The 23,134-nt window shown below is 39.5% G+C and overlaps 1 protein-coding gene and 6 non-coding genes across 7 annotated transcripts in view; 1 reads left to right on the top strand and 6 right to left on the bottom strand.

Moving 5' to 3' along the window:
* Nucleotides 1-1,441: 1,441 nt before the first annotated feature.
* Nucleotides 1,442-1,513, bottom strand: trnac-gca (transfer RNA cysteine (anticodon GCA)). The gene has a single exon. It is a non-coding gene; the product is annotated as a tRNA-Cys (tRNA).
* A 107-nt stretch (nucleotides 1,514-1,620) lies between these two features.
* trnac-gca (transfer RNA cysteine (anticodon GCA)) lies at nucleotides 1,621-1,692 on the bottom strand. Its single transcript has one exon. It is a non-coding gene; the product is annotated as a tRNA-Cys (tRNA).
* Nucleotides 1,693-2,142: 450 nt separating this feature from the next.
* On the bottom strand, nucleotides 2,143-2,214 carry trnac-gca (transfer RNA cysteine (anticodon GCA)). Its single transcript has one exon. It is a non-coding gene; the product is annotated as a tRNA-Cys (tRNA).
* Nucleotides 2,215-4,119: 1,905 nt separating this feature from the next.
* trnac-gca (transfer RNA cysteine (anticodon GCA)) lies at nucleotides 4,120-4,191 on the bottom strand. Its single transcript has one exon. It is a non-coding gene; the product is annotated as a tRNA-Cys (tRNA).
* Nucleotides 4,192-4,298: 107 nt separating this feature from the next.
* On the bottom strand, nucleotides 4,299-4,370 carry trnac-gca (transfer RNA cysteine (anticodon GCA)). Its single transcript has one exon. It is a non-coding gene; the product is annotated as a tRNA-Cys (tRNA).
* A 450-nt stretch (nucleotides 4,371-4,820) lies between these two features.
* Nucleotides 4,821-4,892, bottom strand: trnac-gca (transfer RNA cysteine (anticodon GCA)). The gene has a single exon. It is a non-coding gene; the product is annotated as a tRNA-Cys (tRNA).
* A 2,358-nt stretch (nucleotides 4,893-7,250) lies between these two features.
* The window catches only part of LOC134330452 (actin-binding LIM protein 3-like), a 92,453-nt gene continuing 76,569 nt past the window's right edge, over nucleotides 7,251-23,134 (top strand). The window contains exon 1 of the mRNA XM_063011591.1: nucleotides 7,251-7,452. Coding sequence (XP_062867661.1) covers nucleotides 7,437-7,452 — 16 coding nt within the window. The 5' untranslated portion in view covers nucleotides 7,251-7,436. The remainder of the gene's footprint in view (nucleotides 7,453-23,134) is intronic.

The raw sequence follows: 23,134 nt of genomic DNA, 5'->3' as shown, positions 1-23,134 counted from the left end.
CGGAAGAATGCTTTATTGTAAGTTTATACACAATAAATACATTTATGAATTAAACATTGTTGTATTTATTATATTTTATGTTGAATGCCGTTTTATAAAAGCAATAAGCCACTCGAGACCGTGCATTACTGTTATGATTTTAGCATGGGGAAAGAAGTTTTAGGCACTCCGCTTCGCGTCGTGCCAAAAACGTCATCCCCGTGCTAAAATCACAGTAATGCACGGCCTCTCGTGGCTTATTGCTTTACAGAACCACAGAACGTTGCTGAGTAGCACCTACTCTACCAGTTGTGCCACTCTCACCAGGATAGATGTATTAAATCATTTTGATATATCAGAATAACCATTGCCAGACATCCCAAGTCTCCCGGAAGTTCCGTGAGTCTCCCGCATAGCGGCTCCCTGATGCCCGCAAGTCAGATAAAATCTCCCGGAATCTAGAAGGAGCGGCCAAGAGCGCACGCGCACGCAGGCGAGACAGACTTTTTTCCCCGATCGCGTATTAAATCCGTTATCTGATATACAATCTAGCGCACTGTGCAGGGAACATAAATCAGTTGTCTAATATACAATCTAGCGCACTGTGTAGGGAACATAAATCAGTTAGCTGATATACAATTTAGTGCACTATGTAGGAAACATAATTAATTATGTAATACACTATCTAGTGCACTATGTAAGGAACACAAATCATCATCTAGTTATACTTTGTAGTGCACTATGTTTGGAACATGAATACGTTATCTAATACACTATCTAGTGCACTATGTAGGGAACATAAATCCGTTATCTGATATACAATTTAGTGCACTATGTAGGGAACCTAAATCCGTTAACTAAGTCTATTATCTAGTACACTATCTGGTGCACTAAGTAAGAAACATAAATTCTTTTCTAATATACAATCTAGTGCACTATGTAGGGAACATAAATCTATTATCGTTTCACTAACGTTATGTAAAAGTTTTCCTAATGTTATGAGCAACCGTTCCCACAACCAAAATGGAACGTTTGGGGAACATTCTCAGAACGTAATTTTGTTAGCTGGACCATACCAGAAGAATGCCATTTATGCCTCTGTTTAGTATTTTTAAAGGTTATTTTAGCCTTGTTTTTTGCAGTAGAGCAGTTATGACATAAAGGTAAAATATTTGGGTCTTTCATGTCAAAGTGGTTTGTGGTGTTACTTTCGTTTGTGTGTTACTAAAAACAAGTATAAAACGATAATTAATTAAAAATATATTTTGTAATTTAAAAATTCCTCTAGTAAAAAAACTTTTGTCTTTGGTGTTACTGTCTCTGGTTTTACCAACTCTCACTGTCCAGTGTTTTACACAATAAAATATTGAAATATTGCTGATATAAAACTTAATTGCGTTGAATTAGCTGCTGGGGTTTACTTTGTAACTTTTGGTTTAAGATGGATGGACAGATAGATAGTAGGGGGCACCCGGACTTGAACCAGAGACCTCTAGAGCTGCAGTCAAATACTCTATCACTGAGCTATACCCCCTATGGGAGGGAGGGATGGAGGGAGGGATGGATGGATGGATACTTCATTCATCAGAGGGAAATTTTCGTATGATGAATCTTACGTAAATAAATCACATTAAAGACACTAGGGGGCACCTGGACTTGAACCAGGGACCTCTTGATCTGCAGTCAAATGCTCTACCACTGGGCTATACCCCCTGCTGCCTCCGCTGACTGGTTGATGGCACCTGTACAGAGACAGGGAATAATAGAGATCAGTGCATGACTTTTCATACAAAATACTCATCCCTTACAAAATCCCTCTAGCTAAAACATTCAAGTTTTTCCATTTTACTATGTTTAGAAAAGATAATTCTGTGTGCTTAACTCTGTTCCTTTGTCTTGTGTTACTGTTACTGTCTCTGGTTTTACCAACTCTCACTGTCCAGTGTTTTACACAATAAAATATTTAAATATTGCTGATAAAAAACTTAATATTGAACAAACTTGCTTAAGTCTTAGCAGGGTGTTAAATCAACCGCTGGTGTTTACTTTGTAACCTTTGGTTTAAGATGGATGTATGGATGGATGGATGGATACGTTAATCATCCAGAGGGAAATTTTTGTAAAATGATTAACCTTACGTAAATATATCAAACTATAGACACTAGGGGGCACCTGGACTTGAACCAGGGACCTCTTGATCTGCAGTCAAATGCTCTACCACTGAGCTATACCCCCTGCTGCTGCTGATTGGTTGACCAAGCTTAACCAGTGTTCTTGGGATCACTGTCTTGCTAGAAAGTCCAGTTATTACTAAGATTTAATTTAACTACACAAGGCACAGCATTCCTCATCAAAACGCCTGGGTATTTCTGAGAAACCATGATGCCAGTTACACAGTTAATGAAGGCCCTTAACCCTCAATTGATCAAATTGTATTTAGTCATAAGTGTAAGTCACTTTGGATAAAAGTGTCTAATAAATGACACAAATGTAAATGAAAAACATGGCCACATCATCACTGACCCTCCCTCATGCTATCCCATGGGGATAGTATTCTTTCTAGTCTTGCACCAGACAAACCGCTGACCCGTATGAGCAAACAGTTCCAGTTCTGATTCATCACTTCATAAAACTTGTCCTTCTTGGTCAAGAGTAGCGTGTGTCATGGGGTCTGGTCATGAAGTCCTTAGTTGAGTGACCTTTTTATGGTTGCCACTGACACATTTTGTTCCAGGCTTCATCAGGTTTTTTTCTAATTCTCTGTTCTAATGAGACTTCTAAGTCATCTAGATAAAATCTTTTCCCTACGGCCAGGCATATTTGCTGCTGCGCGTGTTTGATCGTGTCTCTAACAGTGTTCAGGATTTTGAAAATCTTCTTATATCCACTGCCCTAAATGAAATGATTTACTCTCTCAGCATTTTGTGACAGCTCCTTAGTTTTTACCATGGTTGGAACACACCTTGAACACAGCTGAAGCAAATTAAGGGTTGATATACAGTTTACAATGTATCCTACTGTTAGTTCTTACAGACCAACAGCAGGTTTGTAGGTAGGTATTATTGCATATTGGTTAAATAACTGTGGTATGGCACTATTAACAAAATATCCTGCTACTCTAAAATACGACATTCATTTTATTTGTTCATTTGCTGCATCATTCAATTGATAAAGACTTAATTTAAAGCAACATCAAGCTCTGCAGAAAAGTTCACAAAGACTGGAAGATTTTTTATTGCAACTGTACACCAGCCAGATCAGCCATAACATTAAAACCACCTCCTTGTTTCTACACTCACTGTCCATTTTATCAGCTCCTCTTACCATATAGAAGCACTTTGTAGTTCTACAATTACTGACTGTAGTCCATCTGTTACTCTGCATACTTTTTAGCATGGTTTCACCCTGTTCTTCAATGGTCAGGACCCCCACAGGACCATCACAGAGCAGGTATTATTTAGGTGGTGGATCATTCTCAGCACTGCAGTGACAATGACATGGTGGTGGTGTGTTAGTGTGTGCTGTGCTGGTATGAGTGAATCAGACACAGCAGCGCTGCTGGAGTTTTTAAATACCGTGTCCACTCACTGTCCACTCTATTAGACACTCCTACCTAGTTGGTCCACCTTGTAGATGTAAAGTTAGAGACGATCGCTCATCTATTGCTGCTGTTTGAGTTGGTCATCCTCTAGACCTTCATCAGTGGTCACAGGACGCTGCCCACAGGGCGCTGATGGCTGGATATTTTTGGTTGGTGGACCAACAGTCCAGCAGTGACAGTGAGGTGTTTAAAAACTCATACCAGCACAACACACACTAACACACCACCACCATGTCAGTGTCACTGCAGTGCTGAGAATGATCCACCACCCAAATTATACCTACTCTGTAGTGGTCCTGGGAGAGTCCTGACCATTGAAGAACAGCTTGAAAGGGGGCTAACAAAGCATGCAGAGAAACATATGGACTACGGTCAGTAATTGTAGAACTACAAGTGCTTCTATATGGTAAGTGGAGCTGATAAAATGGACAGTGAGTGTAGAAACAAGGAGGTGGTTTTAATGTTATGGATTGCGTTGAATTAGCTGCTGGGGTTTACTTTGTAACTTTTGGTTTAAGATGGATGGACAGATAGATAGTAGGGGGCACCCGGACTTGAACCAGAGACCTCTAGAGCTGCAGTCAAATACTCTATCACTGAGCTATACCCCCTATGGGAGGGAGGGATGGAGGGAGGGATGGATGGATGGATACTTCATTCATCAGAGGGAAATTTTCGTATGATGAATCTTACGTAAATAAATCACATTAAAGACACTAGGGGGCACCTGGACTTGAACCAGGGACCTCTTGATCTGCAGTCAAATGCTCTACCACTGGGCTATACCCCCTGCTGCCTCCGCTGACTGGTTGATGGCACCTGTACAGAGACAGGGAATAATAGAGATCAGTGCATGACTTTTCATACAAAATACTCATCCCTTACAAAATCCCTCTAGCTAAAACATTCAAGTTTTTCCATTTTACTATGTTTAGAAAAGATAATTCTGTGTGCTTAACTCTGTTCCTTTGTCTTGTGTTACTGTTACTGTCTCTGGTTTTACCAACTCTCACTGTCCAGTGTTTTACACAATAAAATATTTAAATATTGCTGATAAAAAACTTAATATTGAACAAACTTGCTTAAGTCTTAGCAGGGTGTTAAATCAACCGCTGGTGTTTACTTTGTAACCTTTGGTTTAAGATGGATGTATGGATGGATGGATGGATACGTTAATCATCCAGAGGGAAATTTTTGTAAAATGATTAACCTTACGTAAATATATCAAACTATAGACACTAGGGGGCACCTGGACTTGAACCAGGGACCTCTTGATCTGCAGTCAAATGCTCTACCACTGAGCTATACCCCCTGCTGCTGCTGATTGGTTGACCAAGCTTAACCAGTGTTCTTGGGATCACTGTCTTGCTAGAAAGTCCAGTTATTACTAAGATTTAATTTAACTACACAAGGCACAGCATTCCTCATCAAAACGCCTGGGTATTTCTGAGAAACCATGATGCCAGTTACACAGTTAATGAAGGCCCTTAACCCTCAATTGATCAAATTGTATTTAGTCATAAGTGTAAGTCACTTTGGATAAAAGTGTCTAATAAATGACACAAATGTAAATGAAAAACATGGCCACATCATCACTGACCCTCCCTCATGCTATCCCATGGGGATAGTATTCTTTCTAGTCTTGCACCAGACAAACCGCTGACCCGTATGAGCAAACAGTTCCAGTTCTGATTCATCACTTCATAAAACTTGTCCTTCTTGGTCAAGAGTAGCGTGTGTCATGGGGTCTGGTCATGAAGTCCTTAGTTGAGTGACCTTTTTATGGTTGCCACTGACACATTTTGTTCCAGGCTTCATCAGGTTTTTTTCTAATTCTCTGTTCTAATGAGACTTCTAAGTCATCTAGATAAAATCTTTTCCCTACGGCCAGGCATATTTGCTGCTGCGCGTGTTTGATCGTGTCTCTAACAGTGTTCAGGATTTTGAAAATCTTCTTATATCCACTGCCCTAAATGAAATGATTTACTCTCTCAGCATTTTGTGACAGCTCCTTAGTTTTTACCATGGTTGGAACACACCTTGAACACAGCTGAAGCAAATTAAGGGTTGATATACAGTTTACAATGTATCCTACTGTTAGTTCTTACAGACCAACAGCAGGTTTGTAGGTAGGTATTATTGCATATTGGTTAAATAACTGTGGTATGGCACTATTAACAAAATATCCTGCTACTCTAAAATACGACATTCATTTTATTTGTTCATTTGCTGCATCATTCAATTGATAAAGACTTAATTTAAAGCAACATCAAGCTCTGCAGAAAAGTTCACAAAGACTGGAAGATTTTTTATTGCAACTGTACACCAGCCAGATCAGCCATAACATTAAAACCACCTCCTTGTTTCTACACTCACTGTCCATTTTATCAGCTCCTCTTACCATATAGAAGCACTTTGTAGTTCTACAATTACTGACTGTAGTCCATCTGTTACTCTGCATACTTTTTAGCATGGTTTCACCCTGTTCTTCAATGGTCAGGACCCCCACAGGACCATCACAGAGCAGGTATTATTTAGGTGGTGGATCATTCTCAGCACTGCAGTGACAATGACATGGTGGTGGTGTGTTAGTGTGTGCTGTGCTGGTATGAGTGAATCAGACACAGCAGCGCTGCTGGAGTTTTTAAATACCGTGTCCACTCACTGTCCACTCTATTAGACACTCCTACCTAGTTGGTCCACCTTGTAGATGTAAAGTTAGAGACGATCGCTCATCTATTGCTGCTGTTTGAGTTGGTCATCCTCTAGACCTTCATCAGTGGTCACAGGACGCTGCCCACAGGGCGCTGATGGCTGGATATTTTTGGTTGGTGGACCAACAGTCCAGCAGTGACAGTGAGGTGTTTAAAAACTCATACCAGCACAACACACACTAACACACCACCACCATGTCAGTGTCACTGCAGTGCTGAGAATGATCCACCACCCAAATTATACCTACTCTGTAGTGGTCCTGGGAGAGTCCTGACCATTGAAGAACAGCTTGAAAGGGGGCTAACAAAGCATGCAGAGAAACATATGGACTACGGTCAGTAATTGTAGAACTACAAGTGCTTCTATATGGTAAGTGGAGCTGATAAAATGGACAGTGAGTGTAGAAACAAGGAGGTGGTTTTAATGTTATGGACATAACCATGTAGGCAACTACCTAGAATTAAGAACTGAAACTTGTTCCATGTGTAACGTTGTAATACCGAAAAAGTCCAGCGGGTGGGATTTGTTAGCTGCTGGACCACTGTATCGGCTCTCAGGTGAAACTAAGAGGGACAGAGACGCTCTTTTGTCCTGTGAGCATCTTTGCACAGGTATAAGCGATGAGAACTGTCTCTGTTTAGACCAGTTAAACACATGAAAGCCTTTTAAAATAGGCTGAGGAGTGCATAACATCCAGCGCCGGTATGGGACACTGCATACAGCCATAACGGACCACAGCAGCAACTCCGTCCGTCCATCCATCCATCCATCCATGCATCCATCCATCCATACTGGATGAACGCTGCACTCAGCACCACTGCATACCAGTGCTGGACTGGCTGTGTTACAATCCAACAACGTCAGGGGTGTAAATCTGTTTCTGTGCGAGTGGAACAGGGAACACCCTTCCTCAGTGCATCCTACTCAGGAGTTGAAGTGTATCGGAGCAGCTAATGCTTATACTGGAGCTGAACTGGGCTGGGACTGAGGGCACGACCACACTAGACGTCTGAAGGACTGGGCGTGCAGAACCAGTGGAGTGTTCACTGACACTGGTAAACGTGTTGACGTGTCTCTGCCTTTCTTAAAAAAAGAAAGAAAGTGGAATATACTCGAATAGTGCTGAAATAAAGGACACTTCATGATGAACACGAATGGTAAGAATGCGCTCTATAAACTATAATAACAACATGTAGAAGTCTATTCAATAACTGGCTCGTATTGCTAAAATCAAGGTGGTGTTGAATGAACGTGTGCAGCGTTCAACAAACCTAAATTTACTTGTAATTTGTGTTAATTTATGTTAAGTCTGTTGTACATGATCGTAGATGAATGGACTTTATATAATTCACAAATTCAGCTAAGTAAAGAACTGAATAATACTGTAGTGATTGTGGATGTAAAATTAACAGTGGTATGAAAAAGCAATTGAATAATTAATTGAATAATTCTGTTATCTGTTATTACATACTTCCTTCAGTAAATTGTGTTAGATCATTAAACGTAAAAATCAGAGAGGTCCAGATGTTTAAATTAATAATACATACATAATAATATAATGAGCTCTTATTAGATCTACTCATAATTTGACAATCAACGTTTAAACTAATACGAATCTAAGCAAATAAATCCTTCAGACCTGCCTATTCAATTAGTTTTGGAACATGAGGGATTAGATTAAAGAAGCCCCTCTGTCACCCCCTGTTGCTATAAATTCTTAGCATGCTAAGCAATAGTAGTTCACAAAAAGACAAATTTCACATGACAGTAAAATTGATCACATCTTCCCTCTAAATGTGTGGGATTTGATATTGCTAACCTTACAACAAGTCCTGTGTTTAATTGGCCACAAAGTCATTGTGACTGATTAAGCGGTCAGTTACTTTTCTATAGCATTGTAATTCTTCAGAAATCTATTACTTTATGCTTGATTTATAATAATATAGCACACACTAGTGGCCAGGCAAAACAAAGAGCAACTTTGGTTTGATTTTGATTTGTACCTAAATTTACAGTAAGCTTTTAAATTTATTTATGTTTGTTTGTGTTTGTATGTTTGCTTAATGTAGCCAAACAGTGGCCCAAAAGAATTGTCTTTGTTTTGTAACCAATTTAGTGTACCTGATCCAGTTAATCCCTGTGGGTTTTTTTTTGTTTTGTTTTTCATTTACTGTAAATTCAGGTTACCAAGCTCCAGTCTAGTGTGGTTGTTCATCCACACTGTTACATTTAACAGTTACACAGCATCTTAAATCTAGGCAAATCTATAAATATATATATTTAGAGAGAGAGAGAGCTGCTTGGAGGACAAGGATGACACTGGTCACAGTCAAGCAAGCTTTTCATTACCATGGGCTTAAAGGATTCCTGTCAAGCAAGAAACCACTTCATTCAGTAAAAAAAAAAAAAAAAAAAACATTTTGATTTTAGAATTAAAAGAAGCAAAGGACTTCCATTTAACGTGTAATTTCACTTTGTGTCCAGTGTTCCAGGCCTTGGACCCACAGTGACCCTTTATGTTTTATTGAAAGTGAACAGCATTGATGTCTGTTCTGTAAACACACTAGTGATTATCAAGATTTATGCCAGTGCCTGCACTGGGCACCACAGTAAACAGTTTAAAATACTGTTCAGTCTACATCTAAGGTTCTTTTTGAAGTAGAAATCAAGGTTTCAGATGTGAAACAGATGTGAACGGGACTGTTGGCATCCAGACAACAGGTTTGACTCAGTGTGTTTTTGGTTTATGTAGACCACTATGTCACTAATTGTAAATTAGCTAATAAGCTAGCAGGATTATTTGCCTCTACTTAATAGTTTCTCAACATGCAAAGTCATGACATACTCTTTTATTACAATACATTATTATTTTTTGTTTGTTTAAGATTAAATATGTATAATTGCAAATCAGGCAGCATTTGTGTCTGACCTTATAAATGCTACTTTAACTGATAGGGAATTCTAAATTCTCACAGATACACTATAAAATCTTATGTTATAGCAATAAAATGCTTGGGCAACTCCATATTAATGCACATAGTGCATAGACACATAGTGAGAAGAGGTAAGACACAACTGGAAATGCTCTGCAAGTATTTTATACAGGCTGTTTCAAAAATTACCATCAAAGTCTGTAAGAATACAGACAGAATTGCAAAATCAGGCTAATAAGCGTAAGTATAATCCACAATCATTACCCAAAAACAGGCAGTGGTCATACACAAGAAGCAAGACACTAAGAATAAATGATACACAAAAATCAAGCTTGGCCTGACGCTAACAAGAACAACACTTTGCAAAGCAGACTGACACACCAAGAGTTTAAATTCAAAACTAAGTATGAGTAACATAGACAACAGGTGAGGCACATTATGGAATCCACCAATGAACTACATGGAGGGAAGACTAAAGCAAAACAAAACTTTTTTGAATTGAGAGTTTTCTAGACCCTAAGGCGTAATGTCTTTGCTGCACAGGGTGACTTGAGGCTGATTTTGCCACATAACCCTAGACACAGTCATTAGCCTTTCAACAGAGACTTGACAGGTGGGGACAGTCAGTGACAGTCTTGACAGGCGGTGGTTACAAGACAGGAGAAGTGACTAGAAGGCCATCTGGGACTGGTGACAGGACAGGGAATAGAACTGCAGGAACTGCTAGGTTGTAAACAAGACAAGAGAAGGGACAAGACCACCGTCTGGAGGCGGGATCAAGAGGCTGGCAGGGACTGGTGGTAGGTCTTGAGACAGGATTTGACTGAAGGTGAGACACGTTAGGGAAGCAACCAATGAATTAAACAGGGAGGAGAAACAACAGTGAAACAAAACAGATTAACTTGAACACCATTGCTATAGGAACTGCCTAGAAAGGAGATGGGATGTTTACTAAGCTCATGTATAGGTGTTCAAGGCGCCCAGGTGGCACAGCGGGATATTCCGCTAGCACACCAGCGCTAAGATTTGAATCTCGGCTCTGACACAGGTTGGTTAACCGGCATCTAGCGGGAACAATTGGCAGTGCCTGCAGCAGACAAAATTGGCCACCAAGTCTGCTGGGTGGGAAAAGGGCGGACTAAGTGGATGGGGTCTTCAAACGCTGTGTAAGTACCCTGGTTAGCAGACTGAGGCATCTGTGCAGGAGTGGATGAGCCTCATGTGCGAATCCACCAAAGCACAAGCAAAAAATAAGGGGTTGACACGTCAGAAGGGGCGTGGAGCAGGCAAATATGCCCTCCTCGAACACAATCGGGATTTCCAGCAGCAGAAGACTAACTGGCTACGCAGAAGACTAATTGGCTAGGAGAAAAAGGGGAGAAATGCATAAATAAATAGAAAAAATGTATAGGTGTTCAAATACATTTGGTCATGGTATGTACATCTGGAAGTTTTTAATAAGTGCTGGTCACATGGGGTTTCAGAGTAAATAGTTTGAAATACTGTTCAGTCTGCAAATCTGTCATTTACTGTTGAAGTAGGATTAAATGTAACTGAAGTTTGTTTTTATGTAATACAGATGTTAACAAGATTCTGGCAAAGAGGAGTACAGGTTTGTACGCTGGGATCAGTCATAGAGGGCAGCCATAGCCTAGCGGTCAAGGTACTGGACTAGAAAGCAGAAGGCTGATAGTTTAAACCCCACAACTGCCATGGTTACCACTGATGGGCCCTTGAGCAAAGCATTTAACCCTTAATTGCTTAGACTGCATATTGCATAAAAGCGTCTGCTGAATGCTGAAAATGTAAATGAGGGTAGGATGAGGGCCTAACACAACCTTTCACACTCACAGAGGTATAACAAGTCTAATACCAAGTGTATAACAAGTCTAATATGTCATTAGTGATGTCACAGTCAAGATTGAGGTGAGACAGTGGACATTATGCATATTATCCATGTAACATTGAATCTACAGGTAGCTTTGTATTAAATCATACAGTCCAGGAATCATGATTTCAGAAAACATTTTAGTGAAGACCTCAAGCATATATATATATGAATATAATAGTATGATGTCACAGTCCAGACCAAGATAAGACAGTGGACTTTATGTGGTCTAACCTGACTGAAACGCTTGAGCAGTAGGTTGTGAATGGGATTATGGATTCATATCGTCTGTGCACTACTATTACATCAATGAACCTCTTCAGGACAGACAGCCAATACAGTAGTTCTCATTTCAGGTAAGTGGCGAGGTTAGAGTGAAATGCTGGCATGAACCGCAGCTCAATTAAGCTATTATGAATGCCTGTAATGCGCATCATTCTTTTGTTAAGCAGCGGAAGTTCCTGACAATCGGAATGGTCAGGCTGTCTGTGTATTTAAGTGTTCTAGTATGATACCAAGTAAGGCTGACAACAATAAGATGGTTATAAATTGCACATTTTAAAATGCAACGATGAATAATATGTACAGCGGTCATATATAGTCATGCATAGCGTATATGTAAATAATAAATACAGTGAACTACAGGAGGTTAAATGTAGCATCTGTGCTGGTCGACTGCCAAAGCATTTATCGTAGGAGAGAAGAGGAAAACCTGCTGAAAGCAAAATTTAATATGAGCCAAGAAATTAGTTACTATAACCCACTCAGCAGCTGTCCTGCTGTCCACTTACAAGGGATGAATAAAACTGCTTGTTTTCTTTTAAGCAGAAACTGGGTTACATTAGACAAAAGATTGCTCACAGGCAATATCACTCTTCAAGATTATTCAAGTTAATTATCTGAGAGGACAGAAAAAAGGAAAAGAGTTTAATTAGCAGTCAAGAGTGTAAAGTAGCCTTTGAGGAATCACATCTGTCTATAATGATTAGCAAGTGACTGAATGCGAAAGTAAAGAGTCTAATAGATCAGGTAAGTAAAGACAGAGGGAAAGTCTGACAAGAAGAATATCAGAATAGCAAAGGGTAACATCTAAAGCTCAAAACAGTAGAGGTTTATACAGTATTAGCAGTTGTCAAGTACCAACAACGTATCACTGGCCAAGTAATAACAATAACACTTTATTTTTAATGATTAAAGTTGATTAATTATAGATCCTTATATAGGTAAGGCCCTACTTAACTCACGGCCGTGAAAATTGCATCACAGACCGTGAAATGAGCCGTTTTCTGTTAAGTGAGCCACTTCTTCTGTTTTGTAATTTCTGATTTGCTGTGAAAATAAAAATGTAAAGTTTGTGTTTAGCGATTTAACATTTTTCATTCGCGTAGTGTATGAAATATGAGGTGCAATATGAGGTGGTCCAAGCACTCATACGGCATCATAAATATGTTCGTGTAAGGCCGCTCAGGTGGTGTCGCGGTAAAAAGTGGTACGCTAGCACACCAGAGTTGGGGTTTCGAATACATCGTATCGAATCTCAGCTCTGCCTTTCCGACTAGGCTGGGCGGCTGCATGAACAACGATTGGCTGTTGTTCATAGTGGTAAAAAGTCGGACCATAGGTCCTCATAACTGGTGCAACTGCAGCCCCTGCTGGCTGACTGATGGCGCCTGCACAGGGCTGAGAAATAATGCTGATGGGGGGTGTGGCCCTCCGTACACAGTGCTTGTCAGTGTATGAACTCGAATCATGCAGGTGAAAAATGCAGTCTGTACTGACTGGACGTGCCGGAGGGGCCGTATGTCAGTTGAGAGGCGTCCTCAGTCAGCGGTGAAGGGTCGAATCAGTATAGAGGACACAATCAGGGTAATTGGACACGACTAGATTAGGGGAGAAAATTGGGGCGGGGGGTGGGAAAAATAGAAAATTCATGTTAGTATAAGAGACTTTACTGTGGTATGTTTATGTATTGAGTGAATTTTGTCCCTTTGGGGATTTGGAAAGTGTGCTTTTCTACACACATGATCATCTCCTCTCTGTAGTCTGTGCTCAAAAGAACAAGCTGCTCGGTTATATTGGTTAGACTAATTTTGGAAAACTCCCAACCAATTATGTTTGTCAAAACACGGACGAGTATTTATGTATCCATTAAGGTAGGCTGTGGTGTGTATTGTAGCTTTCACTGATTCTGTAATTTAATTTATGAGTGTAATTTAATCACTTTTCTGTGATTTTAAAAAATTATTACCGCAAATTTTCCCATAAATTTAGTAGGGCCCTACTTATAGGGTGAACTGTTCAAAGTGTTTCCCACCTTTTACACGGTTAATCGTACCCACCGTGAACCTGAATAGGATACAGCGGTGGTAAAACAAACAACGAAAGCATGAATAAACATTTACTACCATACTGATAAACCACATATAGAGATTATTCATTTGGCTAATCTACAAAGGTCTTACACAGGTGTTAACTGTCACAAACTGGCGAGGTAATGTGTTGCATATTAAAGGAAGTCTTCCAGTTATTGGGAAATGAATATTTATCCTACCTGTATTAGTCTAGAATTGCATGTGACCACATAAAATTATCACAATAAAACAATTACAAGTACAGTACTAAATACTTGGCCTGGGCTAACTCTGTTTTGTGTGGATGAAGTGCTGGATTTAAGCTGTTCTTTTGACTGCAATTAAAATAGCACTGGCCATGCCCCCACTCCAAGCCCTCAAGCACTCTAGATGAGCATGTGGGCCAGCTGGCAGCCCTAATTACACACTGTGTCTAGTAGGATAAGATGTTGTTAACCTGTTTTATTCACCTAACCACTCGAATACGCTTGTTGTATTTTTTCATCCTTTGGTTCTAACTGATAATGGCATGCAGCCATATATAATGGCAGGCTGTGTAAGCTGTGATGGCAAATCGTCAAATTATTTAATTATCACTTCTGTAGTGCTTTATTAACTTTGAATTGCACAGAGACTAGAAACTAGCAAAATCGAGTTACACATAACAGGTTTTGGTGAGCGTTTTTAACTTGCGGCAGGAACTGATTTAATTTGCTGCCAGTTCTGGGACTTATTTAACATTTGGGATGTTTGGCTTTGGCTTGGCTCAAAAGCAAAAGCAAAACATTTGCAGGGCTGGGGTAGCTTAGCGGTTAAGGTACTGGTTGCCAGTTCAAGCCACACCACTGCCAGGTTGCCACTGTTGGGTCCCTGAGCAAGGCCCTTAACCCTTAATTGTTCAAGTTGTATTCAGTCATAATAGTAAGTCGCTTTGGATAAAAGCTTCTGCTATATGCTGTAAATGTAAACCCATTTAAGCCCCTAGTCATGCACTTCAAATAAATAGTACATTACAAATGTTGCGTTTTTTCTGCATTAAAATAAACTAAAAAAAAAAAAACTGAATTCCCAGTGCTTGAATTGTACTGGTTTTGGCACTAACAGCACAGCTGAATTATTGAAATCATTAGATGAGCTTTATGGACAGTATGTAAATGTACTTCATTGTACATTCAGGATGAGAATGAGGACGTCAGCCATAGCATCAGCTCATCTGTCCATTTGCCAGCCTCATAAAGAACACCATACGGACAGACTTTATGGGACGTCATTATGTCTTCTGCCGTCTGATTTAGTGGACCTAGGTACTTTATGATTTTACAGAAATTACAGCTGACCATATGGCCATGTCATTTTATAGGTCTGTGTTAAAGCTCATGAAGTCATCATGTTAGGTAAGGCCTAGTGACTACAACAGAGGAATTAGATCCTACATTGGAATATGTTGATGTCTGCTCTGTCTTGATATACACTATATAGCCAAAAGTATTTGGACACCTGACCATGAGCTTGTTGGACATCCCATAACAGAATGACATGTATGTGATCTTTTCAGCTATAACAACAGCCACTCCTCTGAGAAGGCTTCTCACAAGTCTTTGAATAGCCAGTCAAATAAGCATTTGTATGGCTGGGCACTGATGTTGGTTAAGAAAGCTTCAATTGAAGGCCCAGTTTAATTCAAAGCTGTTCAGTGGGGCTAAGGCCAAGGCTCTGAGCAGAGTTTTTTTTAATGTCTTTATAGACTTTGCTTTGTGCACAGGGGCACAGCTTTGCTGGAACAGGAAAGGGTCTTTCCTAGACTGTTACTGGAAAGTTGGAAGCATTTAATATAATTTATATAATTGATTTATTACACCTGTTAGCAACTGTTCTGGCTAAAACACTAAAATCCCCATACTTGTCCATATAATGTATCTATTTTAACATTATCCAATATTTCTGGGCACTGATTGTTAGATTTTCTTCAACATCTAAAAAAAAAAAAAAAAAAACAAGATGAGGGTAAATATTTCTCATCACTTTTCTCTTTTTGCTGATGTTTTACTATCCTTTTCCTCTTCTTTGGCACTTTTGGAAAGCATCCCTAAAAGAATATGGACTATAGCCCTTTGGAGAGACAGAGCTCAAATTAAACATATTGAGTAGATACCTGAACCGATAGACCTTACAGAAAAAGTGGAACAACTAACACAGGCAATTTGCAAGTAAGTAATTGTAATTAAACCTTTTACCAACTCAAATTGGTAAAATTGACAAATTTCAGAATTGACACTATGCTTTTGGGCAGCTAGCATAGTTCTGTCGTCTACTAAACCGAGATACACTCATCAAGCTTACAGTCATTTGTCACTTAACATGCCAGTTCACTCTACATGACTTTAGTTAACACTTGGCATTACAAATGGTCAGCTTAGGCTTGTGTGCAACTGCAATAGTTCTGTCATCTACTGAACCTAGATACATCCATCAAGCTCTCAATGTTTTGTCAATTAAATGGATAGGTACACTACACTGGCTTGAGTATGCACACAGCTAACATTGTTTTTGGACAGGCTTTTCACTAGATTTTGCTGAGGTCCACACTTCCACACTTATTCCCCCTACACCAAATTTCAGAGTTGACACTAACTTTGCTCTGCATGAGCTTAGTTAACACTTGGCATTGCAAATGGTGAGCTTAGGCTTGTGTGCAACTTCCATAGGTCTGTCATCTACTAAACCAAGATTTATCTATCAAGCTTCCAGTCCTTTGTCACTTCAAAAAATGCCAATTCCAAGCCAACTTGCTTTACACAAATTTAGTTAACACTTGGCATTGCAAATGGTGAGCTTAGGCTTGTGTGCAACTGCCACAGTTATGCCATCTACTAAACTAGGATACTTCAATCAAGCTTCCAGTTCTCTGTCACTTCAAAAAATGCCAGTTCCAAGCCAATTCACTCTACATGACTTTAGTTAACACTTGGCATTGCACATGGTAAGCTTAGGCTTGTGTGCAACTACCATAGTTCTGTAATTTACTAAACTGAGATACATCCATCAGGCTTCCAGTCCTTTGTCACTTCAAAAAATGCCAATTCCAAGCCAATTTACTCTACATGACTTTAGTTAATACTTGGCATTGCAAATGGTGAGCTTAGGCTTGTGTACAACTGCAATAGTTCTGTCATCTACTAAACCTAGATACATCCATCAAGCTTTCAGTCCTTTGTCACTTCAAAAAAACGCCAATTCCAAGCCAATTTGCTTTACATGACTGTAGTTAACACTTGGCATTGCAAATGGTGAACTTTGGTCTTGTGTGCAACTGCAATAGTTCTGTCACCTACTAAACCTATATACATCCATCAAGCTTCCAGTTCTTTTGTCATTTAAAAAAACTGCCAATTCGCTTTATATGAGTTTAGTTAACACTTGGCATTGCAAATGGTGAACTTAGGCTTGTGTGCAACTGCAATAGTTCTGTCATCTACTAAACCTATATACATCCATCAAGCTTCCAGTTCTTTTGTCATTTAAAAAAAATGCCAATTCGCTTTATATGAGTTTAGTTAACACTTGGCATTGCAAATGGTGAGCTTAGGCTTGTGTGCAACTGCCATAGTTCTGTCATCTACTAGACCCAGATACATCCATCAGGCTTACCTTTGCCACTTAAAAAAAATGCATTGGCATTGAAATGGTGAGCTTAGGCTTGTGTACAGCTGGCATAATAACTAGTAAATGGGAGCCTAAACCCATAATAGATTATTTGTAGGTGTTTCAACACTTTGTGGACTCATTCTGTAAGGTTATTTAATTTACTGTTTGCTATAAAGCTAGAGTTGCTCCTGTATGTTTACAATTTACTGTGTGGTTGTCCAAACTTTTTCACAAAGAGTGTGTCTGCAGTGTATCAAACCGACCAAACACAAGCACATATGATGACGTGTTTAAACACCTGATTGGCTGTATCAGGTAATTATTTTGCCTGCTATGTTAACCAGAAGCCATATAGGCAGTTGTAGCCTAGTGGTTAGGGTACTGGACTAATAATTAGAAGGTTGACTAAGACCCATCACAGCCAGGGTGCCACAGTTGGGCCCTTGAGCAAGACCCTTAACCCTCAACTGCTTAGATTGTATACTGTCACAACTGTATGTCATTTTGGATAAAAGTGCTGCAAAAATGTAAATGTACCAGCCATAGACAATCACAAAAAACTTACTGTCCAAGTACAGTGTTTAATGCTAAGTGTCAACAAGCTGCAGTAAATCCATCCGTTCACTCCTTTTACCTCAGGTGTTCCTATTTTATGGAATGTAATAAATTAACAGAGTTTCTGAAACCTAAATTAAAACTGACTACAGCTGCTCATGAATCCTTTAACTTCAAGTTCCTATAATATCTGGACTTGCTTGATTAACAGCCTGCTTTGGGAAGGAGAAAATTGCTCAGGCTCTGAGCTGTATATCAGAAGAATTAGGAGACAAGAGCTGTTCCTCATAGTTCACTGGCAACACTCCTAAAGTTTTGCACATGGTCCGACTCACCAGTCACCATTGGTCAGAGGCTGTGACGTCGTCATGGCATTTTTTGGAACTTTTGTGGTTTACCTAGCAACACCAATCAGGATGTGGGCAAAAGCCAAAGTAAAGACAGAAGTGGGTGCAGGAAGATGGTGCCAGTTCCGGAGGGGGGCACCCAGAAGTCTGGCGCCAGTTCTGGGCCCAGATGGCAGAACAGTAACAGACAGAGGCATCACAGCCAAACCACACTAAGGGCCACCTGGGATTATTTGTGTGTATTTATCACAGAGCATGTTGGAAAAAAATAGAAACAAGCAAAGATATATATTTTTTGTTTTTTAACAAAAATGCTTTTACATATTATGTGGTTGGTGAGGGCACTTTTACCTATTATTTGTCCTTCTTGGTTTACATTTCAACTAACACCAAAAGTAAAGTTGCCCTTACAATTGTCATAAAACAAAACAAACTTTCTCATCAAGTCTTTACATGTTTATTTTTTTAAACAACCTGTATTTAGAATTTTTAGACATGACTTGGAACCATTGTCTACAATTAGTTGATCTTTATTGCTGTTATAATTTACTCGTACTCTTATAATATGGAAGCTTGGGAAGTTTATGAATACTGGCTTGCTTAAAGGAAGATCTACAGTGTTTGTAAGCATTTGCATTACTACGAAGGTGGATTAGGGCCACTGTAAAAAATATTAAGTCGAAATGATAATGAGAATAAAGTCGAAATATTATGGCCAAAGAGTGTGCAGCGGTCGTAGGCTTGTCAGTCCAGAGAAGCACGGGTCTCAGTATTTGGATCAGCAGCCTCCAATGTGTGTTACTGTGGTTATCCAATAACCTGTGATTATTTCTGGGTCGTTGTTTGTATTGTACGCTTCCATCCATATGACATGATGACTAAACCTGTCAGTGCAACCTTTTATAGCAATGCCATACGGCCTTAGTTTATCATAAGGCTCGGTTGAAGTACTGGCGACGACGCAGATGCCGAGTGCACCGGTGGCGCACATTCTTCTAAATAAACACTTTGTTGCAAAGCCGTTTCAGCGTCCTTACACTAATAACAAACTGGTGCTGATGTGCCAGGTGATTTCTTTATTTGTAAAACCAATACGAAAGTATAACTTTACCAAAACATGAATGTCATTCATTTTAACATGAGGAGGTTGCTTTGGCCATAATATTTCGACTTTAATTGCGAAATCATTTCAACTTTATTCTCGAAATTGAAACTTATACGACTTAATTCTCGAAATAATTTCCACTTTATTCTCGAAATCGAAACTATATCGAAACTATCGAATACGACTATTCTTGAAAATGAAGCTTAAACATTTTTTCTTTAAAGTTGCCCTAATACGCCATCATACATTACAGCTTCAAGCTCATCAACTATTTATTTTTCCTGTCATTTAATAACTCAGATATATGCTCTTTCACTACGACTGTATTAATACTACTGTACAACCACAGAGAGGAAGTTTCCATTATAGACATCCTCTCGTCTACCCAGCTTCCAGCCACCATTTTTTTCTTTTCCATTAGTTTCTCAAGACCTTTATCTTTAGACCCTAGCTTCTATTATATTCACTACATAGTCTCCATTTTATTTACTATAGTTTAGAATCTCACGATCGCTCACAATGTCTGTTTCTGTTCTTCTGTATACCAGCATTCATGAGTGCTTGTTTAATATGAAAAACCTTGCAAAACCCAAGTTTCCTCATAATATCTTACATTGTGCTAAAACACCCACATCTTTGGCCTTTCGGAGCAGCACCCATGTAAATGCTTCTTTGTTTATTTCATATTTGTGTTCCATTGTTATTCAGTTTCTGGCAGCAGTCACGAAATTTTGAATATCACCCACTCGGGTTTTACCATTGTTTTTTTCACGTTGTTTGAGGGTGTGAATGCAATGGAAAGTGTGTTTTATTTGCCACTCCTATTGCTTACTGTGCTCTGTTGACATGCACTGTTGTCAAAGAGCCAAGTTCATATCAGGACATCCACTTAAAGCACCACCTCTGAACCGCTAAGAGGGCTATTAGTGATGAAGTGGTTTGCAATACCCCTTTTCAAGGGGGTTCCCTATTTAGGAAGCATTAACTGTAGCTGGCAGTTTGCCTCAGTTATTTGAAGACTTTCCAAAAATTTAATGGCTAAAAGACGCTCCTTCTGACTGGATTTGGCTATTTCAGTTATACATTTTGCCCACTGGTGCATGCATTTACTCATACATTTATTCATATATAAACATAAAACTTTCAATAGACAGACATTAGTCATCCTAAAGAGTTCAGTAATTATTAGCATGGGATACCACTGATACTTTGACAACAGGCAGTTTGAAAAATGTCAGCTTATGCCTAGTTCACACTACACGATTTTTGCCCTGATTTTTGCTTGCCAACAGGTTGCCGCTAGATGTGGCAGCTCGGAGGCAAATCGGCATTCACTCGGGGCTCGAAAATAATAATAAAATAAAATATCTGGACCTGTCAGCGACTCAAAATCATGTAGTGTGAAAGATGTTGCAATCAGGTTGTGATTGTAGTAAAAGCAAGATATAGAAGGGAAACCCGAGGGAGGAGTTGTAAATGTATGAGGCAGAGGCATAATATAGTTTCTATTAGATTACATAAGCATACACAAGCTTTACAGTATTTGTGACTTATCGTCCTCGCCAAATTATAATACCAACGTTGCATTGCAAAACCTCCAAGTCGCTCTGCAGAACAGACAATCCATGCTGGTCGTGTAGCAAAATCCACTTTTTCACCCAGATTCATTTATTTCTCCTACTTGCTTTTACACTGCATATCAGTGCACAAACATTTTGATTGCTTGCTAGTTTGGGAGACCAGATAGACTCGTCTGAGATTCGTCCTGGTGATAGATCGTGTTGTGTGTGACCCCCTATCGCCGTGTAGTGTGAAAACCACAATGACTTAAGACTCTCAATTACAAGAGATCAAGTTGTGTAGTGTGAACTGTACAGCAATCTGAACACCTTGAAAGTCCTGTAGTGTGAACTTGCCATTACAGAAACCACGTCCTGATTTGCAGCACTCGCAACAAAGTTCCAAGCTGCCACTGGAAGCAAACTCAGCACACTAATTATTGAATGGAAGTTTAATGCATTGGGTCTTCTTAATCTCAAAGCAACTGTATTCATGTTTAATAATACTGATATCAACAGAGCAGTAAAAACTCCCTGTAATAATGAATAATAAAGCAAGTAAATAGACAGATGGTACCCCAGTTTGTGTTGGTTTCTCAGCACACAGTGACAAGCTTTAGAATTATTGCCTCTCCTGAAATCATTATATGAAGTCCCTCACATGTTTTTTGCAATAAAAGACTTTGGAAGTGTGTTCGTGGAAATGTGCTCCTCAAGTTTATCCCAGTTGTTTTAATTTGGTTGAGGTCAGGGCTCTGTTTAGACTACAGTTTAGTTTCTCCACATCAAAGTAGTCAAATCAAGTATTTACTGGCACTCGGGTAAAACAGAAGTCTGTTACACTAGCTGTCCACCACTGAGACCCGGGTTTGATCCTCAGCTGTGCCACCAGTCAGGACAGGTGCTTTACAGACTGGTTTGTGTCTGGGAAGCAAGACCGTATGGGGTATTGACTTGTTGCCACTACAATCACAACACCTGCTGTTTGATTAAGGCATCTGCACAAGGGTAAAAAATACTTCTGTCATGATAAATAGAAAAACATGGTGTTGGTGATGATGCTAGTCTGAACTCCTTGGCCAGCATGGATGGTTGTGCATGAGTTTACAATGTAACTAGACTTCTTTATGGACCTCATTTTAAAACAAGAAAGGACCATTCCAAAGCTCTTTGCCACAAAGTTAAAGGCACATAATAAATCTTATACAGTTGATTTTATACACGTGTTGTGGGTGAAACATCTCTTATATTTCAGTAAACGGATTCTATTACAAATGTTAAACATCTGACAAAACCAGGTGTCACAATTATTGGCAACCTTTGAAATTCTTATAAAACAAAATAAATTAAGGATGTTGCTATTTATATTTTATCTTATATTTACTTATATCCAGAGGGCAGTTATCCTTAGTCGGAGGGATATTGGAATGTACACGATTTAAATTGGATTAAAGTGTGTTAACCTCTATAAATCAGACAGTGACAAAAATAATACATGACAAAAATCTCCATATCCAATGTTAGCCAGTAATAAAGAAGAAGAACGGGGCGCTCGGGTGGCGCAGCGTTAAAAACACATGCTGGAACCAGAGCTGGGATCTTGAATACATCGTATCGAATCACAGCTCTGCCTGCGGGCTAGGCTGAGCGGCCACATGAACAACGATTGGCCTGTTGTTCAGATATCGGTGGGATTAAGCCGGATAAGATCTCTCTCTCATAACTAATGTAATTTCGACTTCTGCTGGCTGATTGATGACGCCTGCACGGAGAAGAGAAAAGAGTGCTCTCAGGGTGTGTCTCTCCATACACAGTGCTGAGCTGCACTGCACTCGTCAAAGTGTAGGTGATAAGATGCATACGGCATGCTGCCCACGTGTCGGAGGGGGCGTGGGTGAGCTTTGTTCTCCTCAATTAGAGCAGGGATCGGCATTGGTGGAGAGGAAGCATGACGCAATCAGGTAAATTGGATGTGCTAAAAGGGAGAAAAAATGGGAGAAAATATTAAAAAAAGATGAACTGGAGCTGTAATGAACCTGCCAGAATTTGGGCACAGTATTTATTTGTCCCCATGGGTAAATGTTGGTAATATCCAGGAATTACTAGCATCTTGGGATCAGTAAAAATAGACACAACCATCATGTCAATAAACTGCAGAAAAATGCCTATTTTTCGTCTAACCAGAAACATAAATGCTTAAGGTTTGCTGAGAACTACTGGAAATTTGACTTGAACCATTAAGTCAGACAAAAGCATTTTTGGCAACCAACACAAAGAGGTTTTGTCGTGAAAAACATAATGGATGTACTGGTAAGTATAACAGACAATGTGATGTTTAGGGTTTTGTTTACGCAATATATTTTCATATATTTCAATACGTGGCCTTTTAATTTTCCAAAAGTACCAATATTTTTGGAACTGACTGCGTCTTTGTACAGTGCAATCATATATGTGTA

The sequence above is a fragment of the Trichomycterus rosablanca genome, chromosome 16 (assembly GCF_030014385.1).
Source record: "Trichomycterus rosablanca isolate fTriRos1 chromosome 16, fTriRos1.hap1, whole genome shotgun sequence".
Taxonomy (NCBI): Eukaryota; Metazoa; Chordata; class Actinopteri; order Siluriformes; family Trichomycteridae; genus Trichomycterus; species Trichomycterus rosablanca.
This window is presented reverse-complemented; position numbering and strand designations above follow the sequence as displayed.